Below are 20214 nucleotides of genomic sequence, written 5' to 3'. Positions count from 1 at the left end.
TCCCGGTAGGTAAATAGGGACTGGTCATAAAGCACCGGGTGATTCCCTACCGCTATAATTAATTTCTCCTCCATTTTTTGGAATATGAGGAAATGACCTGCGGTATGTCTCTCCCAGCATACACGCGGTTTGATTGGCTAGCGCTTGAACTGTCAGATTTGCATAAACGGGATTTGATTGGCTGACGCTTCTACCTCAGCTTCAAAAGTTGAACATTGCTCAACTTTGAATCCTGAAAATCCTGAAAATCTCCGCTCTGCTTCCCACAATGCAGTTCGGCGAAAAGTGAGGCAAAGTGACGTCACCCCATTCAAAGTGAATGGGCAGAAGCGTTAGAAGATTTTTTTAACGCTGCTGTGTGGACGCTCCGTTAGAGTAAGAATTCCTGGCTCAGCTCCGTCCTTTTCCTGGTCCTCCTGGATCGACTGCTGCTCCCTATCAATCCGTCTTGAGTCAAACAATACATGAACCAGAGCTATATTTGCTATAAGAAATCAACTGAAAATCACACGAGAAGCTTGATAAGACATCACTCCAGACATCTCTTCTTCACATACTAAAGCTGCACTAGGTCATTTTGCACAACTGGTCTTTGAATTATTTGGATAGAGAGAGTGATTTTAAATGTTTTTTGTATTACCTCTAGGTGCAAACATGTAATATAACTAGAGCAAATCTGATTTGAAAACATGGGATACTCTTCTGTTCTCTATCCAAAGATGATCATTTCCACAAGTCCTACCCAATGCAGCTTTAACAAAATAACCGTCCAGTTCATTCGTATTTATTCTCGCCAGTCCGTAGATTTCAGTTGTCGAGCTCCAGCCCCTCGAGGTGGTCCGGGATGGGTAGGCCGGACAGAATCGTCAGACACTTATTCCACACGTTGAACACGGGGCACACGGGCTGCACGAAGGACACGTGGAATGTGTGCAGGTGCTGGGAGCCCACGGCGTCGTAGAAGCTCACGGAGCCGGCGTCGTAGTCCAACAGGATCCCGACGCGCCGCAGGTGGGGCGAGGGCTCGATGGCCAGCTCCTTGCTGTTGTGGCGAACCACCCAGGAGTTGTTGCAGCGGCAGAGCACCCAGGAGGCCGAGTTCTTGCCGATCCACTCGTGCTTTGGAGCTGATTTGTAGGCAATACCCACAGCGTACCTGAGAGGGAAGGGGATATTCTGTGAAGCTTTACTCAAACAACCCCACAAACTCTGATTTAGAATCGTTTGGATCTGTTAAACTCACCATGTGCTCCCTCCGATCAAAGCCTCCCAGTAGTGGCGGCCGCTGTCGATGTAGACGTTCCCCACCACGCCGTAGCTGTTCTGGCTGGTGAAGCGCTCCTGGCTGTGGCCCTTCTTGGACGTGGTTTCGTCGCGCTCCACCGTCAGGTTGTCGTGGGACACCTTCAGCTTCTTGTGGGCCGATTTGGGGTCCAGCTTGAAGGGCTGGCCTTGTGGAGGAGAAAGTGATTGGAAACATTAGAAACATGCTTTACACAGAACGGCTCATTTATGTTCCCATTTCCATAATATCTTAAACAAAACACTTGTCGTTTATATTATAGTAAAGATTGACCCGATATGGAGTGGTCTTGTGCTTACTGTTGGTCTTCAGAGTCCCCGGCTCGCTGCTCCTGCTTCCTGCTTGGTTAATGGCCTTGACAACGAAGATATACTTGGTGCCGCTCTGCAGACCGTGCACCGTGTAGTGGTTCTGCTTGATGTTGGGAACAATCATCCAGCTCTCCAAAGAGTTACACAGACCTGGGGAGAGAGGGGAGAGGAGGGTGAGATAAGGAGAAAGAGGCACACATGACAGGGAGGGAAGACTCGCTAAGAAATCGTATTTTTTTTACCCTAAAATAATGTATTTACTTCAAAATGCCCCTGATGTACAGTAGAGTGGCGTGAGAGGATGGTGTACTCAATGATCCGTGGTGTGCGAGCCTGTGGCAGTGGGCACAGGTGAGAGGGTGTGAAAAGGCACAAGAGGAAACCGTTCACACCTCGTTGGCTTCATGGCTGCACTGTGCTCACTCAGGTTTATGTGGGTCATTTAGCATGTGTTTCATTGAGTTGCACGTCATACTGCAGTGCAACATCCTAATGACTGCATGTACTGTATGCATGTTCATGTCGTGGCTTTGTTCCCCTGAGGAAGGCAATCTGTTTGTTGGCCACACAGAAGTTAATAATCTTTCATAACCAGCAGCCTCAGTTTTCCTTTCTTACAATGCTACTCAAGAACTGTCAAGAAATAGGATGCCTTTTGTTGGCTTCTCTTCTTATGTTGTTAAGCAGTATCAAATATGTTTTTGTGGAGTAGAATATCAGCCTGAAAACAACAGATTGTATATCAGGAGTTATAGATGCATGTTTCCTTTCTGGTTCCTAGTCGAATCATTTGTGAAAAAGGCATGCATTTAAAGTAACTACTGCTGCTATTCCTACTGGTATACTCTTAAAGACCTAAATGAAATACATTGTAATCACACACATAGTAATAGAGTCACTCTTTCTTATCACATTAAGACACCTTTCCCACAGGAACTCTAATTAAGATAACTGTGCTTAACAATTACGCTTAAGCATGTTGTTTCTGTGTTTTTATTCAATCAACCTTTCCCTTCTCATTAAGTGATTCATCTGAGTCTCTGGGGGGATTTCCTGGAGTGTGACTCGGATGCCAACACTCTGACATTATGGGATGTGAAAACATAAGGTGAGAGAAATCACAGCGTCCCGGTGAACAGAAAGAGACAGGGATGTGAACGTGAGAGAGGCAAGAAAGGGAAATGTCACATTAGCTTAATAGCTGTCTGTTCCAAACATCCTTTCAACTAGGTAAAGTACAAGAAGATGCAAAGATGTTAGCATAGTTTCCAACTGTGCTATTTAAACATTGAGGAAGTATTGACGTAAGATCTTATTTACACCCATTTGAATGATATGCTGCACCATTGTCGAACCACGTCCTCCTTTCATCTGTCACTGGCTACAGTCCATTGATGTGTGACAACATCAGAGGGTGAGAGTGGCATGAAGGCTGCAGGCTTCACTTCAGGAGGTTCCACTTCCACCGCTACCTCGGCTTTTAGTGAAGCACTTCAACTCAGCTGCCTTAGGGGAGCTCGTGGCCACAAGTAGAGCGGCATGATTGTACTTCCAGACCTCAGATCTGTACAAAGTCTTTAAATGGTAAAAGAAAAGTCTGAAGAGCATATTTGTATAAATATTCAAATGCAAGGTGCGGGACAACGGCCAGTCCACTAGATACATTTTGTTTTAAAGGGGCCCAATTGTGCTCTTTGGGGTTCTCCCTTCCCCAGCGTGTGTTATATAGGTTTGTGTGCATGTCAATGGTCTGCAAAGGCTAAAATCTAACCGGTTGAGCAATCACTACAGAGCCGACCAGCTAACAAATCAGAGCAGACTCTGGTTTCAGACAGAGGGTGAACAGAGGTGCTGCAGCTTTTTGAACATTAAAGCATGGAGACATGTCCCAGTAGAGGTACTTACTGGCAATGTTAGACTGTCCAGTAAAGATAGCATACTGCAGCTCATAGGATACCACCGTGAACTCATCATCAGACGTCCAGTGGACAGAGATAGTGTCGTAGGACGCCGTGCACAACTCTTCCCGTATGCACGGAGCATTCGGAGCTGTAGAGAGTGAGAAAAAGGAGAGTCATCGAACAAGATCTAATGCTTATAATTTTCTATTGAACATAGTTGCAAATTCTAATATTGCAAAATCATCACATAGAGTAGCCCCAATTAACCTCGTACGTTTTCATTTATGAGTGCAAAAGCTTCATTACACAGCGGACTGAAGATGTTCTTTCCACTAGAGTGGTAGGCTGAGCAATTAAAGCGTTGCAGAAGAGAAATAATCAAATATTCACTTACACGTCTCACATCAAGGCAGTGGTGAGAGTAAAAATCATAACCCTTGTTGTTACATAAGCGTTCTTACACTCATGTGTCCGCTATGCATGTGTTCTAGTTCTAAACTTTTGTATTCACAAAACCTCTACCAGAGAGAGAGTGGACTGAAGTAAGATACAAAGGCAAGCCTAAATTGATTGTAAAGCCACTTCCTATCTCTTTCTGTGTCTGTCACTCTCCCCCTCTCCCGACCCCTCTGCCATGAGTGGCTGCACATAGTGGAGTGATTCACTTAGTGAAAAGGCCCTCCAGCGAAGCCCTCATGCGTCGCAGAGAATAAATATGAGCCAGCCATTTTCACAGACCTTCAAATCCACTACATACGATGCCTTGTATTTGTCCCCGGCGCGCTCATAATTCACGCCGTGACATTTTGATGGGTCCTCGCAAATGGGACGTCGGAAATTAATGTTGAAAATTAATTTTTTGAGTTAATGGGCTGGGGCGTGCTCCTTCAAACACAGTGCTTGAAGACAGCAGCGACTTCAAATGAATGAAAGAAAAACAAAGTGTGTTTTTTTTTAAAAGCCGGAGTAGAAGTTTGATTAAAGGCTTGTTTGGTTTTATGGTCAACGAGGAATGGAATAAAGGGCCAGCTATAAATCAGACAAAAAGTATTACTTGCTTTGGATTCATTTTTGCAGATAATAAAGAATTAAAATGCCTTTTCACTTTGACTTCTATGAATGAAAAACAATCAAGAAATGACTTTGATTCAAACACAAAGGTTTACCAGTAAGGTAATCCAGATTTTCCAGCAGCTTCTTCTCTCTGGTGAAGTCCAGGGCGACCGTGTCGAAGGTGTCCGTTAGGTTTATCTCAGGGATCAGCACTTGAGTTGATGCTGATGCCATTGAAACCCTAGATCACAGAAACAAGGACATTTAGCGTGCTTATCTGATGAATTAAGAAACAGTATTAACAAACTCCTCAAAAGTTGAATTAAATCAGCCTCTGTTTCTGAAAGAATACTTTAGTTTGAAGGACTCCAGCATAATGATTTATTTTTATTTCAGTCACTCCTGAGATGCACATAATGGACACCAAGTGTTGTTCTCAGCTGCCAAATTAATTAGTCAGAAAGCTTGAGGAGGGGGTAAGAGAATAAGATTATGTTAAATTAAAGATGGCTTCCCAACTTTAAAGTGTTGACTCGTGGGGAATTCAAGTGCAAAAAGTACTTAAATTGTTTCTGAAAGTGCACTCTTTGCCCTATCCTTAAAACTAGACCTTAAGTTTGCAGAATAATATCACTGTGTGTGGGCTCTCTGACCTCTCGTTGATGCACTTGGCGGTCTGCAGGAAGCGCGCGTGATCAGTTTCTTTCAGCGTCTGATCGGCCTGCGTGATGAGGGCCGAGGACCTCTCGATGCACTGCTTGCAGTTGGAGATCTGTTGGGCGAGCTTCCGAATCCTTTGTGTCTGGAGAGGAAGGGATCACATATTCAGACCAAGAATGCATGAAAACCAGGGTGGGATGGCGGGGTTGGTTAACGATGAGAACATAATCAGAGCAGATGACAGGAAACGACCCCAGAGAATACGGTTTTATTGCTACAAGACGATGGATGTTAACATTTCCAAGTCACACACAAAAGGTCACATGATGCACATAGTCTTGTATTACGTCATGTTTTCTTAATGCTATGAACATTAAAGGTGGTGACTTATAGCAAAGGGCATGAAGGCGTCTATAGTGTTCAGTGTCACAGCTCATATGTTCTGGCCCTCCTTCTTGTTTTCTGTTTTCTGAGGTTTTGTATAAAAGGTTTCTTTTGAGTCTACATGAAACAGACACTTCAAGGTTACCTCTTTCTCTTGATGTCGTGGAGAAACTAAGAGGTTGTGATTGCACGTCTAAGCTTCATGAGATTGAATAGGAAACAGTGAAGGGTTAAATGAGTGGGTTAATCTTCTCCCATGTCCGTGCTAATACCTGATTTTCATGGCGATACGATGATTCTATTGCACGCAATTGCCCCCCAGTATCATTCCTTTCTCCACACAGTATGAGCGGAGATGTAAAGAGACAGATTGAGGTCAGTGACTGGGTTGAGGTTAAAGGACTTTTGATCAGCAGTCAGAGAACCCAAAACACTGTAATTGCAATCCAAATCCATTGTCCTCATTGTGTTATAAAAGAAACTCTAAAAAAAAGTATGACACAATGGAAATCAATCCCTCGTGGGTCTCGTGTCTTATTAGATGCAGCTTTGAAGAGAAAAAGATCCGGGTTTTGTAATACACGTGCTGTCCCATATGCTCTAGTTTTGGCCGGTCTGAGAGTTTCTCCCTTCTGTTGGAATGGAAGGGGTTTGAATTTGAGGCAGCTGAACAGTTTGCCGTCTGCTCACCATAGAAGGTCAAGTGGCTGTAACAAAGTATTGCAATAGACGGATAAATGGGCTCTGATGGTGACTTGGAGTGCTTTCAACGCACATGGGATGTAATAGTGAGGAACAAAGAGGATGACATTAGCAGTCTGTTGCAATCCAATCTTTTGACTGTGAATGCCAGACTCTGATTCGAAGCACATTTGGACATTTCATTGTATCCAAGCATGAATAAAGGATTTTTTTTTTTTTTGCACTATGGAATATCAAATTGATGATAATTAAATGTGAGGAAATGGTGAAATGAATTAATGTTGTTTGTAGTTGGACAGGAAATTGACAACACTGCATGGAAGCCTTTAAAAAGATGACACATTGTAGTCCATTCACAGCTAAGAAAGGATATTAAAGTGAAATGTGGGTATAAAATAGACAGAAAAGCGAAATAAATGTCATCCCTCGCCCCCGTGTTCACCTCACCTTCCCCTCCTTGATCTTGCTCCCGATGATCTGCCTCCTCTGCTGGATAATTTCGATCAGGACATCACACTCCTCCAGGAGCTTGCCCTCCTGACGGGTCGCGTTCACCTGAGAACCAATTCACACACAGAGCATGAAATAAAAGGAAGAAACTGATGGATGCTGCGAACAGAGAGCGATATATACATTTAGTGGCTATGTAACGTGTCGGCCGAGGGACAGAATGTCATTTCCATCCATCAGCCAATGCGTCTGAAGCAAGTACTTGAGGAAGACGAGCCGTATTCAGCCATTTTGTCTCCCGCTGGCTGGAGGGATGAGTGACAAGTAACAATAAGCAGAAAGAGAGCAGACATGACACTCAGGAATATGCAGAAGAACCAGTGTGGGACTAAAATAGAATTTAATAGGTTGCATTTCATTTTTAAATTACCTTTGTGAGGCTCTAGAGCTGTCAGTATCCCAGTTTTAGTGTTAGCCACTCGTCCACCATTAGATTCAATTCGATTGCTTATAATAGTACCATCATCGATTTCCAATGACATTATGTAATTTTTGCCTGACTGACCATCTTATTAGGGCTTGGTTTTGGGGGGAAAAGGGAGTGATTTAGGCAAAGAAGTAGCTATTTTTTCCATGGTAGACATTTAGGACGAGTTTGGAAATAATAGTGTTTTGTAATGAAACATTTATCATTGTTCACATTATCCGATAAAAACAAGATTAAAATGCAATCTTTGTTATAAATTCACGTCTTAGGGTTGTAAAAACGTTCAAATGTAGAAACTGACTTTATAGCTAAAGTCTATTGCTGTCGTAACTTTATATTAAAGGAGTGGTGGCAGTGGGTTCAAACACAACAATGATGGCAATGAAACTTAATGGAAAAGGTTTAATTTAGTTTAAGAAGGTGTTTGGGAAAGTGCCGTGCTGATTTTATCCAGGGTTGTTTTGCCATGAGGGTCTTTAGAGGAAAACCAGCATGCAGCTGCATTCTGCGGGGTGTTTGATTCACTTGGAGCCTGTACAGTGTGCTATAAAAGCTGTTCAAATGCAATTATAAGACTGCAGGTCCTACCATAATGTGCAGTTTCTCATTTTGGTCATTTCCTAGTGCTCCTTTCAGCACCTTGTAAAGTGTGTTCTTCTCGCTGTGGTAAAGCGATAGCACGGGGAGCAATGAAAGTGAAGTCTGCAGTGAGGGTTGCCAAGCCACCAAGTTATTCATACGCTCTCCGTTACACACACGCATGTTGACAGGTGTTTTAATAATGACATCACGGGGAGTCGTTTGCCTTTCCTACATCGAGCCAAACAAGGGCTGGAAAGGACTTCCTCAATATCCTCAGCGTGGCCTTTTAAACGGCATGTATGTGCTTTTCTGGGCCTGTGTTGCCAAGAGAAACAATTTGCCACCTGGATTACAATGCTTTCAGTACGTGAAGACGTGCTAAGCTGTATAATGAAACCGCCAGTGCATCTGGTTTTCAACACAGCTAATTGGAGCCTCCGATGTCATTGTGACAGCTCCTGGGAAGCTGGAGATGTTAAACGGCTTACTCTGTGAAAAAACATGTATATATGGTATGTCTTTGTGGCATGTTGTACACATTTAACATTTGGGTCATCAAAAGCTCCCAACTAAACTAGATCTGAAGGGAAAGTATTCTTTGCTGATTCACTTTGCCTGGCATTTTATAATTAAAAACTAAATGTGAATAAACATGACGTCCTCCAATATTGCTCATCTGACTGGAGCCACCGCCCACAAGGCTGCAAGGACACACACACACACACACACACACACACACTGCGGTCACTTACAAATCATTCCAGTAAAAACGAATATTTTAACATTTAGACAAAGAGTGTCAAACATTATAGTAGTCGATCTGTGGGTAATTGGTTAATGCAGTAGACTGATTAAGTAGCCAAACACACACACGCACGCACAGTGTTTTACCAAAGTACATCATGTGCAAAGATGTGGAGCATCTAATGGCTGTGGGCAGAGCCCTCTGGAGCATGTGAACAGTATGACAGATTGCTCCCTGGTGGAGACATTACGTGATTCATTTAGTCTCAGAAACTCAAACACACACATTACACACACACACACACACATTCATAAATGACTCAGTCCTCCAGGATATGCAAAGTTGTTGAAAGGCACCCAAACTGAGCTTTCCTCGAGGGAGGTAACGTCACAAGTCCAATATATTTAGTGACACGATGCGTGTTTTCTACGACATTAAGCCAGAGACCTCAGCTGTGTGACTGTGCTCCAGTGTAAGCATTCATTTCCCCTCACTTGGAATCAGTTTATTTATTGCATTTGTATACAGACACTGACAACTGCTGCATTTGACCATTTGTGATTATATCATGGATTGGAGTCAAACAAGATGGATAGGTTTTAACATGATTAACACTGTGAATTGAAACAACATTGGTTAGGTTTAGGCAAAAAAACTACTTGGTGACGAAAAATCATGTTCTCAGGGTTAGGGTTGTTCTTCGTTTTACACAGGCACCGACAAAGGTCTTCTGGGTAAATAGTCCTGTCTGTTTTGGTAGTTTGTTGCTCATTCCACTATGATACACCATCTAAATGTCAGTTTGTATAGTAGCATAGTGCGATTGATCCACATGTTGCCAGCAATAAAGAAAAGCCAGGATTTTAAATGGTGTGGTGCGGAAGAATTAAATTGTGAAAATAGTTAAACCTCAGCAAAGTTTCTCAATTATAGTTTTCCTTTCTAAGTTTGAATGAACAATGTGCTTTTTTCATTTAACAACAAATGGAGTCTCAAAAATGTCAGAAAGTATCAGGAGCAAACTCCAGAGAAGCTTTGGGGAAGATGTGAAATATTCAGCAAGCTGTCAGTGCGATGCTTTTACTCTTTTCATCCCAGTCACATTCAGCCATGTCATGGAGAGCTGCAGGTTTTTATGCATTTTTATGAGTTTATGCTTTTATTTTTTCATGATCACCACCAAGTTCCATCCTCTACTTGTGCAATAGGTCTTTTCTCACCCACACAGTACACAAGCTACGGTGTGTGTGTAACGCTGTGACCATAATGCACTGGGGGAAAATGGGTCATGCTCTCTCTTAAAAGCATTATTTATACATTTCTGATTTTTAAAGTGGAGTGTTTCCTTTTTGTGAGAATTGAGGGAATCAAAGAGGGTGTTTTTTTGTATTTAAAATGACTGCACTATAAACATTTAAGCAGGATGGTGACACTGAAAGATACAAAATAAATTGCACTTAAGGAAAACGTTTTTAAATCTGCTTAATAAATCACAATCCCCTCTGCTTGCAGTTTCTATATGGCCTGCCATGCAGAGAGGCTGCCCTCTATTATTTCTAAGCCAAGATGTCAGTGCGTTTTAACCCTGTGGCAGTGCTTTATTTAAAGCTCCTTAGTGGGCCAGCGTAACATGAACAGGCAGGCTTTACACTGAATTCCCTTCAGTAATGCTAAACCCACACATTTATCATAATACAAATATTAGACAAAACCAGTTGCTTTACAAATATCTTTTCAATTGAATAATTATTTCTTAGAGTTTTAATGTTGTGGCTAACAGTAGGCTAAATAATGTCAATTATGTCAAGTAAAATAGGAGATGTCAGTGTAGAATTAAAACTATTTATATGTTTTATATATAAAAGTATTTAAATAATAGTTCTGAAAGTAAACATACAACAGCATGATGACAGTTTATAGACACTAGTGCACTTAGAGGACGGCTGTGACTCACCTCTACATGTTGACAAGTCTGGATCAGTTTCCCCATGATAGACTCCAGCTCATTGTTCCTCTTGATCAAATTGCTCAGGTTGGAGTCCAGGGCTTGCTGTGGCAAACACAAAACAACACGGAGTGAGAAAGTAAAAATAAATAGCTGGGAAAAATAAACGCAAAGGAACAGACGTGGAAGGCAGAGTCGTAAATCAAAGGAGGGTGAAAAAGCAACTCTGCTTACACAAGAAGTTGTAAGAAAACCTCAGGTGATGCATCAACAAAGTTCAACAGCAAGTGGAAAACAACTAAACAAGATAAATTGAGCAAAGAATATTTGATTCCTCAGCAGCAAAGACTATCTTCCCTCAACTCTTCTTCCTAACAAACATCCCAAACTCATTTTCCCCCGTCTTTCTGACAAGGTGCGTTCAGTTTCCACGTACCTCTGAGCGCGCCGGGTACCCATCATCATCCCTGTACTGCCTCCTCATCCTGCCCCGTGCGAGCCTCCGACAGAGGAGCCTTCTCTAGGAGAGGATGTGACTGGGACAGCCTCTCCACTGAGCACCAAGCCAAGAGCAAACCCGACCAAGCGGCAAATTAGGCATCAAAAGCCTTCCCTATGAGAGCACGAAGCAGCGCTCTCGGCTAACGAACCGGCAAACAGGTGACAGCACGTCAGCTCTGTCCCTTAACGCTCCTCCCTTCTTTTTGATCTCCCCTCCCCTTTTTGCTTTTGGCTGCTTTTCATCCGCTAAGGCACAAGCTGTCTCTATTGCTTTCCAGACCGTCGTGTTATTGCCAAACCGAGCGTGCTTAAGCCGCTCTAATACCACGTCTCCACCGTCCCGTGCAAAACTGTTTTTCTGAAGAATTTCAACTCACAAATGCTGCATGTTTTTGAAAATGCTGTAAAAGGGGAATTGGAGCAAGGCCCGACTGTCAAATCCCAAAAATAGCTTAGATTAGAAAGCCCAGGTTCCTGAACACAGCATGCATTCGGGTAAATCCTTCACTTTCTTAATCTAAAGTCAAACAAATATGGCAAGCAAACTAGCTAGATATGCTACATTCCCATTTTTTAAGCAGCAGTGTAAACACAGCCAGGTTCAGATGTTACGTACGTGGAGGATTAAAAAGGAGTTATCCCAGGGGGAATATTGAATAAACAACAACCACAGTAGACACAGAAAGAGACTGTGGGATTTGTGTGTCTTTGTGTGTGCTTGTGTGCTGCTGTGGCACTAGGGGGCTTAATGGGTGGCCTTAATACGCCGATGACACACAAAATCAAACGCGGCATAAAGGTCTTCTCCGAGATGAATGTGGCGCTGTCATGGCCATTATCATCCATAGGGATACAAATAAACCAGGCTTGTATGGGATGATGAGAAAAAGCATCACAACGATAAGTCAGCAGATGTTAAGCGGTGTATGCAGCAAAACGCACGCATGCAAACGTAAGCGAAAAGGGCGAAAAACATATTTGTAGTCATGTATACGCTTATGGGAGTGCATAAAATGTTGAGAAAATAAACTTGACATCTCCACACGCACATCTCCAGTAAGTAAAATACCCTGTGACATAAGGGAATTTAAAAAATGAAACCTGCTGTCAGTCTCATCTGTGTGTTTGTAGATTGTATGCACGGTTACAAATGGTCATGAAGGGGTTAACCCACATATTCAGCATCTATGTTGACTAGTGTTAATCTCTGCCATCCAGCCGCTCACCTGACTATCACACTGCTTGTTTATCCTGAGTATATCTCTCCATCTATCTGCTATCCTGCTTCTCCGGTGCCAGTGCAAGCCAGATTTGTACCCAACAGTTGTTTAATCTCTGCTCTGAACCAACTACGCAAAACCATGTTGACTTGATGAGTTTTTAGATACACAGTAAGCCAATAGATTTGGATTAAAAGTGTTGAGCTGCACGCCTGTAAAATCATTTCACACCCCTAAACCAGAGGCGCGATTCAAGTACATATAGTCAAAGGAACAGTATGGTAAATAAAAAGGGGATCTTTAGGGAGAAATGGAATATTATGTTCAGCATTATGTTTTCAAAATCACCTGAAACTAAGAATATTTATCATTTTGTGTAAGCCACCTTAAGTTTTCCGTTTACACTTGGAAAGGGGGTGTGATCCACGACCTCTAGACTCCCCCTAAATGCTACAAACTAGTCCTTTAAGTATACTTTTGGAGTGAGTACTTCCATTGTATACTTCCCTTATATACTCTACTCCATTTCTGAGGGGAAAAAGCAGCTATAAATCTTGTTTTTGGTGACATCCAGTGGTTACTGGAGTAGTCAGCAGTGATGTACAAGTGTACTTACTGTAAGGGTGTGTCAGTAAACTGTGACATCACTATTTGGTGCTACCTTTAATGAAACGTATACATTGCAACATACATAGATATATAACCTGCCATGTCTTTAAAAGAAAGGATTGTTGACAGGTCTCTGATCTTCAGTGAAGTTCATGGCAGCAGATGTCTTCCTGTGACTGAAGTAGAGTGAGTTTTGTGTGCATCATGCTGTGCTGCAGCGCTCAGATCTCTCACAGAATCCACTCTTTGAAACCGAGGCACACTTTGCATGTGTTTCATCCTGAACGTCTCCCTCCTGGCTTAAAAATAGTGTTTGTGGCTCTTGATATTTTTATACTTTTGTAAATAACTATAATACTAAGTTTATAGGTTGTTCTCTATTTGATGGTGGGCGACGGTGTGTTTGCTCGACACACTCTTTCCTACAAGTGAACTCATGTGTACATTGAAACAATATGTTTGTTTGTATCAGTCTGTGGGAAACAGAGATGACTCTGCTGGAAAGAAAGTAGCCCTGACTTGGAAGCAAAGCACAACACAGAAACAAGGAAACAAGGAAAGAACATTATGCTGGGGGAAACTGAAAGGACACAGAGGTGTTTGTGATTGTGTTTGACTGAGAGTCAAGAAGACCCCCAGCAAAGGGAACAATCTGTGCAGAAAGGAGACAGTGGGTGCTGCACTGTAGATCCTCAAGTGATGGCTAAAGAGAGAGAACCAGGGCTTTATTTGAGATTTTTACAAACTGGTTGATCTCTAACAAAACTGGGGCAAAGGACATTATAGACATTTTTAATTCAAAGTCACTAGTCTGGATTTTGCAGAATCCAGCCCCAACATTATAATCCTTAAACCGGCTGTGATTTATAAGTATTACGATGAATTAAATGCATGTATCCCTTTGAGATTGAAGCCTTTGCAGAACATTCACATGCACCAAAGCCTATATGACACACTACAGGAAAGAGAAAACCCCAAAAGCGTAATAGGGCCTCTTTAAAGGGACCTTGGCTATTATAAGGGATGTGTGGAAAGACTTAAAGATGTTTTGCCCTTTTGGCTGTAGAACTTCTTTGGCTGCTTTTTAAGGAATTACTAAGGATGTAAAAAACGTCAACATAATAATATATACAATATGAGGAAGGGAATGTGTACCCACGATAGAACAGATGAATGAGACAGCTGGAGGACATCAAGGTTATATTGTGCTTATCGGCAAAGCTTTGAAATGTTGTGTGTCTGTTCATGTTTTATTGTGCGTGTTGCCACTTGACAACCCAAAGTTTGTTGTTCCAACACTGAAGGGCGGCTGAAATTGATTACTCCATAAACACAACAAACCTATGATTTGAAACTAAAGCTGACAACACACACAAACACACAACTGGGCCCATATTTTGTACCTCAAGGTTCTTTCTCCTCACACCCAGAGCCAAGGACTTTAAAAGCTATTTCCAGGCGCCTTCTCCGTCAATTTCCTGTGACGGGGGTAATTTTATCTCTGAAAAAGGATGGGTGTTCCCACAATAACCTCCACGGCTCTTATCAGACACACCACCGCTGTCACTGAAAAGAGGAAACTATTCCAATCATCTTACACTCTTCCCCCCCCCCCTCTGTGCTGAGAGGGGATATCTCAAATTCCAGAAGATCAGTGCAAAGAGCGATGTGTATGAAATGGTCCGGAAAATATGACCAAAACAGTTTTGACTTGTCAGACTCCAAAATGAGAGAAAAGCACCATATCTCAGGGAAAGGGCTGTCTGAGACATCTTAAGTATTTCAAGTTTGAACCATTTGGGTTACCTGACAAGAGTGTTTCGTGCCTGTTAGCACTTTCTCTCTTAAGAAGTTCCCCCAAAGTCTTCTGTACTTATGAATTAAAAATCAAATGTGTTGTTCAGCATGAATATTGCAGGGCTGTTGGGTTGTTTTCAGAGCTAATTAGCGTACATCGAGACCTCCATTTATTTCCTACCCTGTTTCTGTCGCTCGTTCAAAACCGCGACCATTTGCAACAAAACTCTTAAAAGCGTCGACCTAACTCAGCATAGTAAATTATAATGTATTATACATTTTAGAACTGACATGTTTTGCTGAAAGTTTAAAAAGATTTCATTAAGATTACATGTGTTATATAACCATAATTGAAGATGAGATTAGTGTTTCTGTCAGGATTTGTTTGCATGTTTTTGACACGTACGAAGTAAATAGCCTAGCTGTGATTAAGTAAACTAAGATTGAACTGACATACAGAACTTAACTCTCTACTTTAAAACATAATTCAGCCCAAGCCTGAGATATGTTTTATTCAAGATGCGGCAAAATAATTAAAAAATAAGCATATTGCGTGTCTTCCCTTAAATGCTGGGCCTAGATTCTTAATCTAACAGGGTCTTAACCCGTAGTGTGTATCAAACTCACGTTATGTGCCAGATGGCTGTCGTGAGATTTTTAAGGGCCTGACAGTTGGTCAAATCCTCCCAAACTGATGCGAGGAAGAGCACATTTGTTTTCTGTGTGAGAAAGTAGATGCTGCCCGTGTTTATACAACTATTGTAAGGGTAGAGGGTAGTCTCAAGTGTGTGTGTGTGTGTGTGTGTGTGTGTGTGCCTGGGTGTGTGACAGAGGGCAGGCTCAGTTAAGTTAATGAAGCAGTCATACGTGTATCGTTTCTCAATCTGCCTGTCCTCATTACGACTTTATATATAATCCTCAACATAATTAAATCCTAAATAATGTAAATGATAATTTCACTGAACCAGCAAGATTTGATAAGGAAAACAATACATTTTAAAATAGTAAGTTCCAAATAGAGTGCACGTTAATGAACATTTAAAAAAAATGGTTGCCAAAACTGTGGTGATAGTTTGGTTAGGTTTATTCACAAACATAACTTGGTTTAGTCATGGAAATATCCTGATTGACTTGTTGGCTGTCTCTGAAGTAATTGCATAGTTTTGGATTTTGGAAGTTAATAAACCGTTTTTTTCTTTCTCTGCAGTTGATATGGACATTCTACTAAAGCTGTTAACCCCAAATGTTTATATGTTCATCATCTCAAACTGTAAAAGACACACAGTTTGAATGTCCTCAGGCAGTTCATTTAAACTAACATGTATAGCGTAAAGTATATGGTGGCATGCAACCTTTAATAATGGGATTAATTCTACTTAGTGTATTTCTTCAGGGGTTGGAAACATGTATTAAACTGCAAGTAATAGTACACAGCAGGGATTCAGAGTACGTACATAATGCATCTATGAGGCATCATGGTTGTTGAGTCTCGTTTGCGTGCACAGGCCATATTTTGCTACCTGTGAGCATGTCAGAGCGACAGAGCTTTTTAAATTACAGCAGATAATTAGCCTGTATGATAACGGCTGGGTGTGCTGACCTGTGCTATGTTACGTTCTCTCTCTGGATGAATGGAGGGAGCAGGATAATTAGATGATGCATTGACCTGTAGCCTCCCCGCTAATTATTCTTCTTTTGCTGATACACTCAAGATGAGGAGGCACAGACACACTTGTCAGCCGTGATGACAGGACATAAAGCCCGTCATGTGGAGCAGAAACACTTGGAAACCAGCAGCGGGCGTATAATAACAGATCAATGAGTGGGATGCTTTTTTGCTGATTTTCTTTTTCGTGAGAAACAAGAAAAGAGCTGACACTAAAAACGTTTTCAAGTGTTGCTTTTGGCTATTGTTTGGTCTTCTCTTTTACTAATGTAACAAAGCTACATGTACACATGTCTCAGTAATACCTTTTATTCTACACAACTAAGATTTTGTTGCTGTGTGTCTGTTTCTTCCATTGTACCACCAAAGTTGTGCCTCCGCTCTGAGGAAGTATTACAAACAACCCACTTGAACATGTGTTTCAAACCTCTGTTAAAAGAGAAACCTGTTTCTCATAGAAGTCAAACCACAGCTTTGCATTTTAAGCTTAGCAAGGCTGAACAAACATTTTCAGAGTGAGCGTGCAAGAGGGTACTGATGGATAAATCACGCTTTGGAAACGCTTTGTTTTTTCTCGGCCATTGTTCTGCGAGAAAGTCTGTGATATATGGGATTATCAGAATTTGACCTTAATTTGCTGCATCTGCTGTATTATAGGAGTTAAATAACTGGCAGTAAAGGGGTTAACCCTAACCCTTACCCCGAAGTGTATGCGATTCTAAAATAGTTGCGTATCCCTTTAAGAAATGTTCTTTATTTTTTATGATTATGGGATTATTTTAGGAAAAGCATCCGGTGGACATTCAGAGTAACACATCCTTCTCCATGAGCTCTGATGTAACACACACACACACACACACACACACACACACACACACACACACACACACACACACACACACACACACACACACACACACACACACACACACACACACACACACACACACACACACACACACACACACACACACACACACACACACACTGCCTCTATGGCCATTACCAGCACACTCTAATAGCCATGCTCAATTAAGCACACCTACACCCTGCAGGCAATTGGCGCTCATTAACCTGCAGCCTCATCGAAGACACCATGCCTCGTCACTAATGACACTCCACATATTCACTGTGTGTGTATGCCTCTGAATACCCTCCTGGCACACTGGCAGGATATAGTGATTATGCTAATTGATTAATTATTCAGCAGAGATAATAAGTCAGCATGAGATGATAACATCTCACTTGATAATCGAGTTAGATAGCTGGGTAAGGATAATAGGAGATTGCATACTGCAGAGCAGCATAAAATTACAGCTTAAAATACAAAAAATGTGTTAATGGAGTGTAAGCTGTCCAAAAATGTTAATATAAAAACTTTGATGTATCTGCCGTTAAAGGCTCCAGGTTAATTAGAGTTCAGGTTTTAGAGAACTTTGATAAATATTTTAAAGCCAAATCATCCCAAAAAGACATATTATTCACAAAGGAACTAATTAAAAAGAACTTGGAACAAAAGAAAAGTTAACCAAGGTCTGTGCTTACCTTGAGTTTTTCATAGCGGTCGCTCAGCGCTGCCACCTGGTGGTCTCGGTGCCTTCCCACCAGTTTGCACAGCGAGCAGATCAGCTGATCGTCCGTGACACAGTACATGTTCACCTTCTCCTCGTCGTGCTCCAGGCACTGCAGCCCCCTGAGGTGGGAGTCTGGCATGGGCTCGATGAGCCGGTGGCCGGTGAACGGCTTCTTGTTCGGGTGCGTTGCTCGGAGGCACTCCTCGCAGTACGACACCTCGCACGTCACACACGTTTTCACGGCATCCTGTGGCGGGTCCTGCTCACAGAACTGGCACTGGATGGGCTCAGGAGGCGTGCCCGGGCTGGACATGGCGGCACTGAACGGGACCAACGCCAACCGGTCTCTCCCTTCCTCTCCGGGAGAGTTGGGCCCGCTGTGGGGCGCAGGCAACGCCAGCGGAAGAGGGATCCCAGCCGAGGATGAGGCCCTCTGTACTCTATCAATAATGTTCTGCAAGGTCACGTTTCTCTTTAGTCCTTCTAGTCCACGCTCAGGACTCAAGGAGATGACATATCTACAGGTGGGGCACTGGAAGGCGCCGATGCTCAGAACTGATTCGTTGGTGGCACAGTGAGAGATGAGGATGCGATGGGCGCAGCCGAAACACAGGCTGTGAGCGCAGGGCAGCAGCAGTGGGTCTTCAAAGAGCTCCAGGCAGATTGGGCAAGTCAGCTCTGACTCCAGTGTGTCCATCCTGCTCAGAGGAGGCCAGGCGGGACCAGGCGCAGCGTCAGCGAAATCCAGAAGAGCCGCTCAGCTGTCTGCAGGCCGGAGACAGAGAGATAGATGGTGGAAGGAGAGAAAGGGGATTTGTGATTAAATGGTGAGAAACGGCTTACTTCTTACTGCTTTATATCTCAATGGAGCAGATCACTGAGCAGACTTAAAGAATGGAAGTGTTAACTGCTGGATTATCTAAGTCTGTGTGAAAACGGACCATGAAAGCAATTGATATAAAATACTAGACAAATAGAATAGCTTCAAAAAATGTGACATCTTCAAATCAACGGCAATGATGCAATAATTAGGTAAAGGCATGCTGTGTGTTGACCAATGTTTGCAGATGTGACCGGTATTGTTTCTGGCTTTGCAGTTGCAACACTTTAGTTCAGATTGAGCTTGGTTTAACAAGACTGTTTTTCACAGCAGACCCTTAAATGCACCACTAAGGAAGAGTGTTCAAAAAGTGCACGCTTACAGCAGCATTCCAAAAGCTCCTGGACAGACACCATGTTGTTTAATAGTTTATCCCCATGTTTAAATTAGCAGTCAATGCGTAGTCATGTGTTCTCTGCAGTAAAAGTAATGCCCTCTGTGAAGCTCCGTGGTTTGATTAGAAAGTTAAACTGTGCATGTCAGTAATTGAGAATGGAACCATAGGGGTATAATGTTGATCCTTTTAATTTTAAGTTTCAGCACTTAGCGTCGTGGCAGGAGGGTGTAGTTCTGATTTTGGGTGCAGCAGTGGCAGCTGCAGGCACAGCTGTAGTCAATTGGTAATTAGTGCAAATGTCCATTTATTCCCCCGCAGAGGAACTCGGCCTCCATTTCTGTTTGACCCTGGTGCTGAAAGTCACCCATGTTCAACACGTGGGATAAGTTTGTGTGTGTGTGTCTGCATTTTCATTTGAAGTTTGGTTATGCCTCAGAGGGAAAAGCCTACACTCAAAGCATATGAATGCAATCAACATCTAGTTATTATCTTTTTAAGATTAGATGAAAACTAAACAAACCCTTCAAGGAAATTAGATTTGAAGAAATTGATTTCTACAGAAGCAAAGAAAGCGATGTATAGATAAGACTAGCCCAAATGCAAACTATTGAAGATGAAATAACACAATTTAACTTGTGCTGTTTGAATGCATAAAAGAAAAAGCCTCAAACATAGTGAAGATGTGTTTTTCCCAAGTGGACACGCGTATTTATGCAAATTGAAGCATAGCTCAAACTCATATTTAATATAATTCTAGTCTACAAATGATAATAATCACTGTAATTACTGTTCTGAATCGAATGCATGCGTCACTGAGGCACGGCCAGTCTACCGTATTTGTTGTTTCAGTAGATGTCACTGTTTACTGGGCTTGAGTGCGTCTGCTCGGATCGCCACACTCACATTATCCCTCTGATTTGCTTTCTAGCCATCTTCATGCGTGGTTTCCTTTCATCCTCTGTGCCTCTGATAAACTAAGTCGCCCGTCATATCTGAGGTTAGATAACATTCATTTGCAGTGCAGAGGAGGACCAGTAAACGGATTGAAGGAAAAATGACATTCTTAGGTTTATCATCAAAACTAGAATTGTGCGAGTCAAGAAACTC

General features: G+C 42.3%; 1 protein-coding gene across 1 annotated transcript in view; it reads right to left on the bottom strand.

Annotated features, from left to right (window-relative positions):
* Positions 1-285: 285 nt before the first annotated feature.
* LOC117498881 (E3 ubiquitin-protein ligase Midline-1-like) overlaps positions 286-20214 on the bottom strand; it is a 28988-nt gene continuing 9059 nt past the window's right edge. The window contains exons 2-10 of the mRNA XM_034151040.1: positions 17862-18655; positions 10533-10628; positions 6762-6869; positions 5222-5370; positions 4682-4809; positions 3520-3663; positions 1603-1764; positions 1244-1451; positions 286-1156 (exon numbers count right to left, since the gene is read on the bottom strand). Coding sequence (XP_034006931.1) covers positions 808-1156; positions 1244-1451; positions 1603-1764; positions 3520-3663; positions 4682-4809; positions 5222-5370; positions 6762-6869; positions 10533-10628; positions 17862-18587 — 2070 coding nt within the window. The 5' untranslated portion in view covers positions 18588-18655 and the 3' untranslated portion in view covers positions 286-807. The remainder of the gene's footprint in view (positions 1157-1243; positions 1452-1602; positions 1765-3519; positions 3664-4681; positions 4810-5221; positions 5371-6761; positions 6870-10532; positions 10629-17861; positions 18656-20214) is intronic.

Source organism: Trematomus bernacchii, unplaced genomic scaffold (assembly GCF_902827165.1).
Source record: "Trematomus bernacchii unplaced genomic scaffold, fTreBer1.1, whole genome shotgun sequence".
NCBI lineage: Eukaryota > Metazoa > Chordata > Actinopteri > Perciformes > Nototheniidae > Trematomus > Trematomus bernacchii.
Note: the sequence above shows the minus strand (reverse complement) of the source record. Positions and strands in the feature narration are given on the sequence as shown.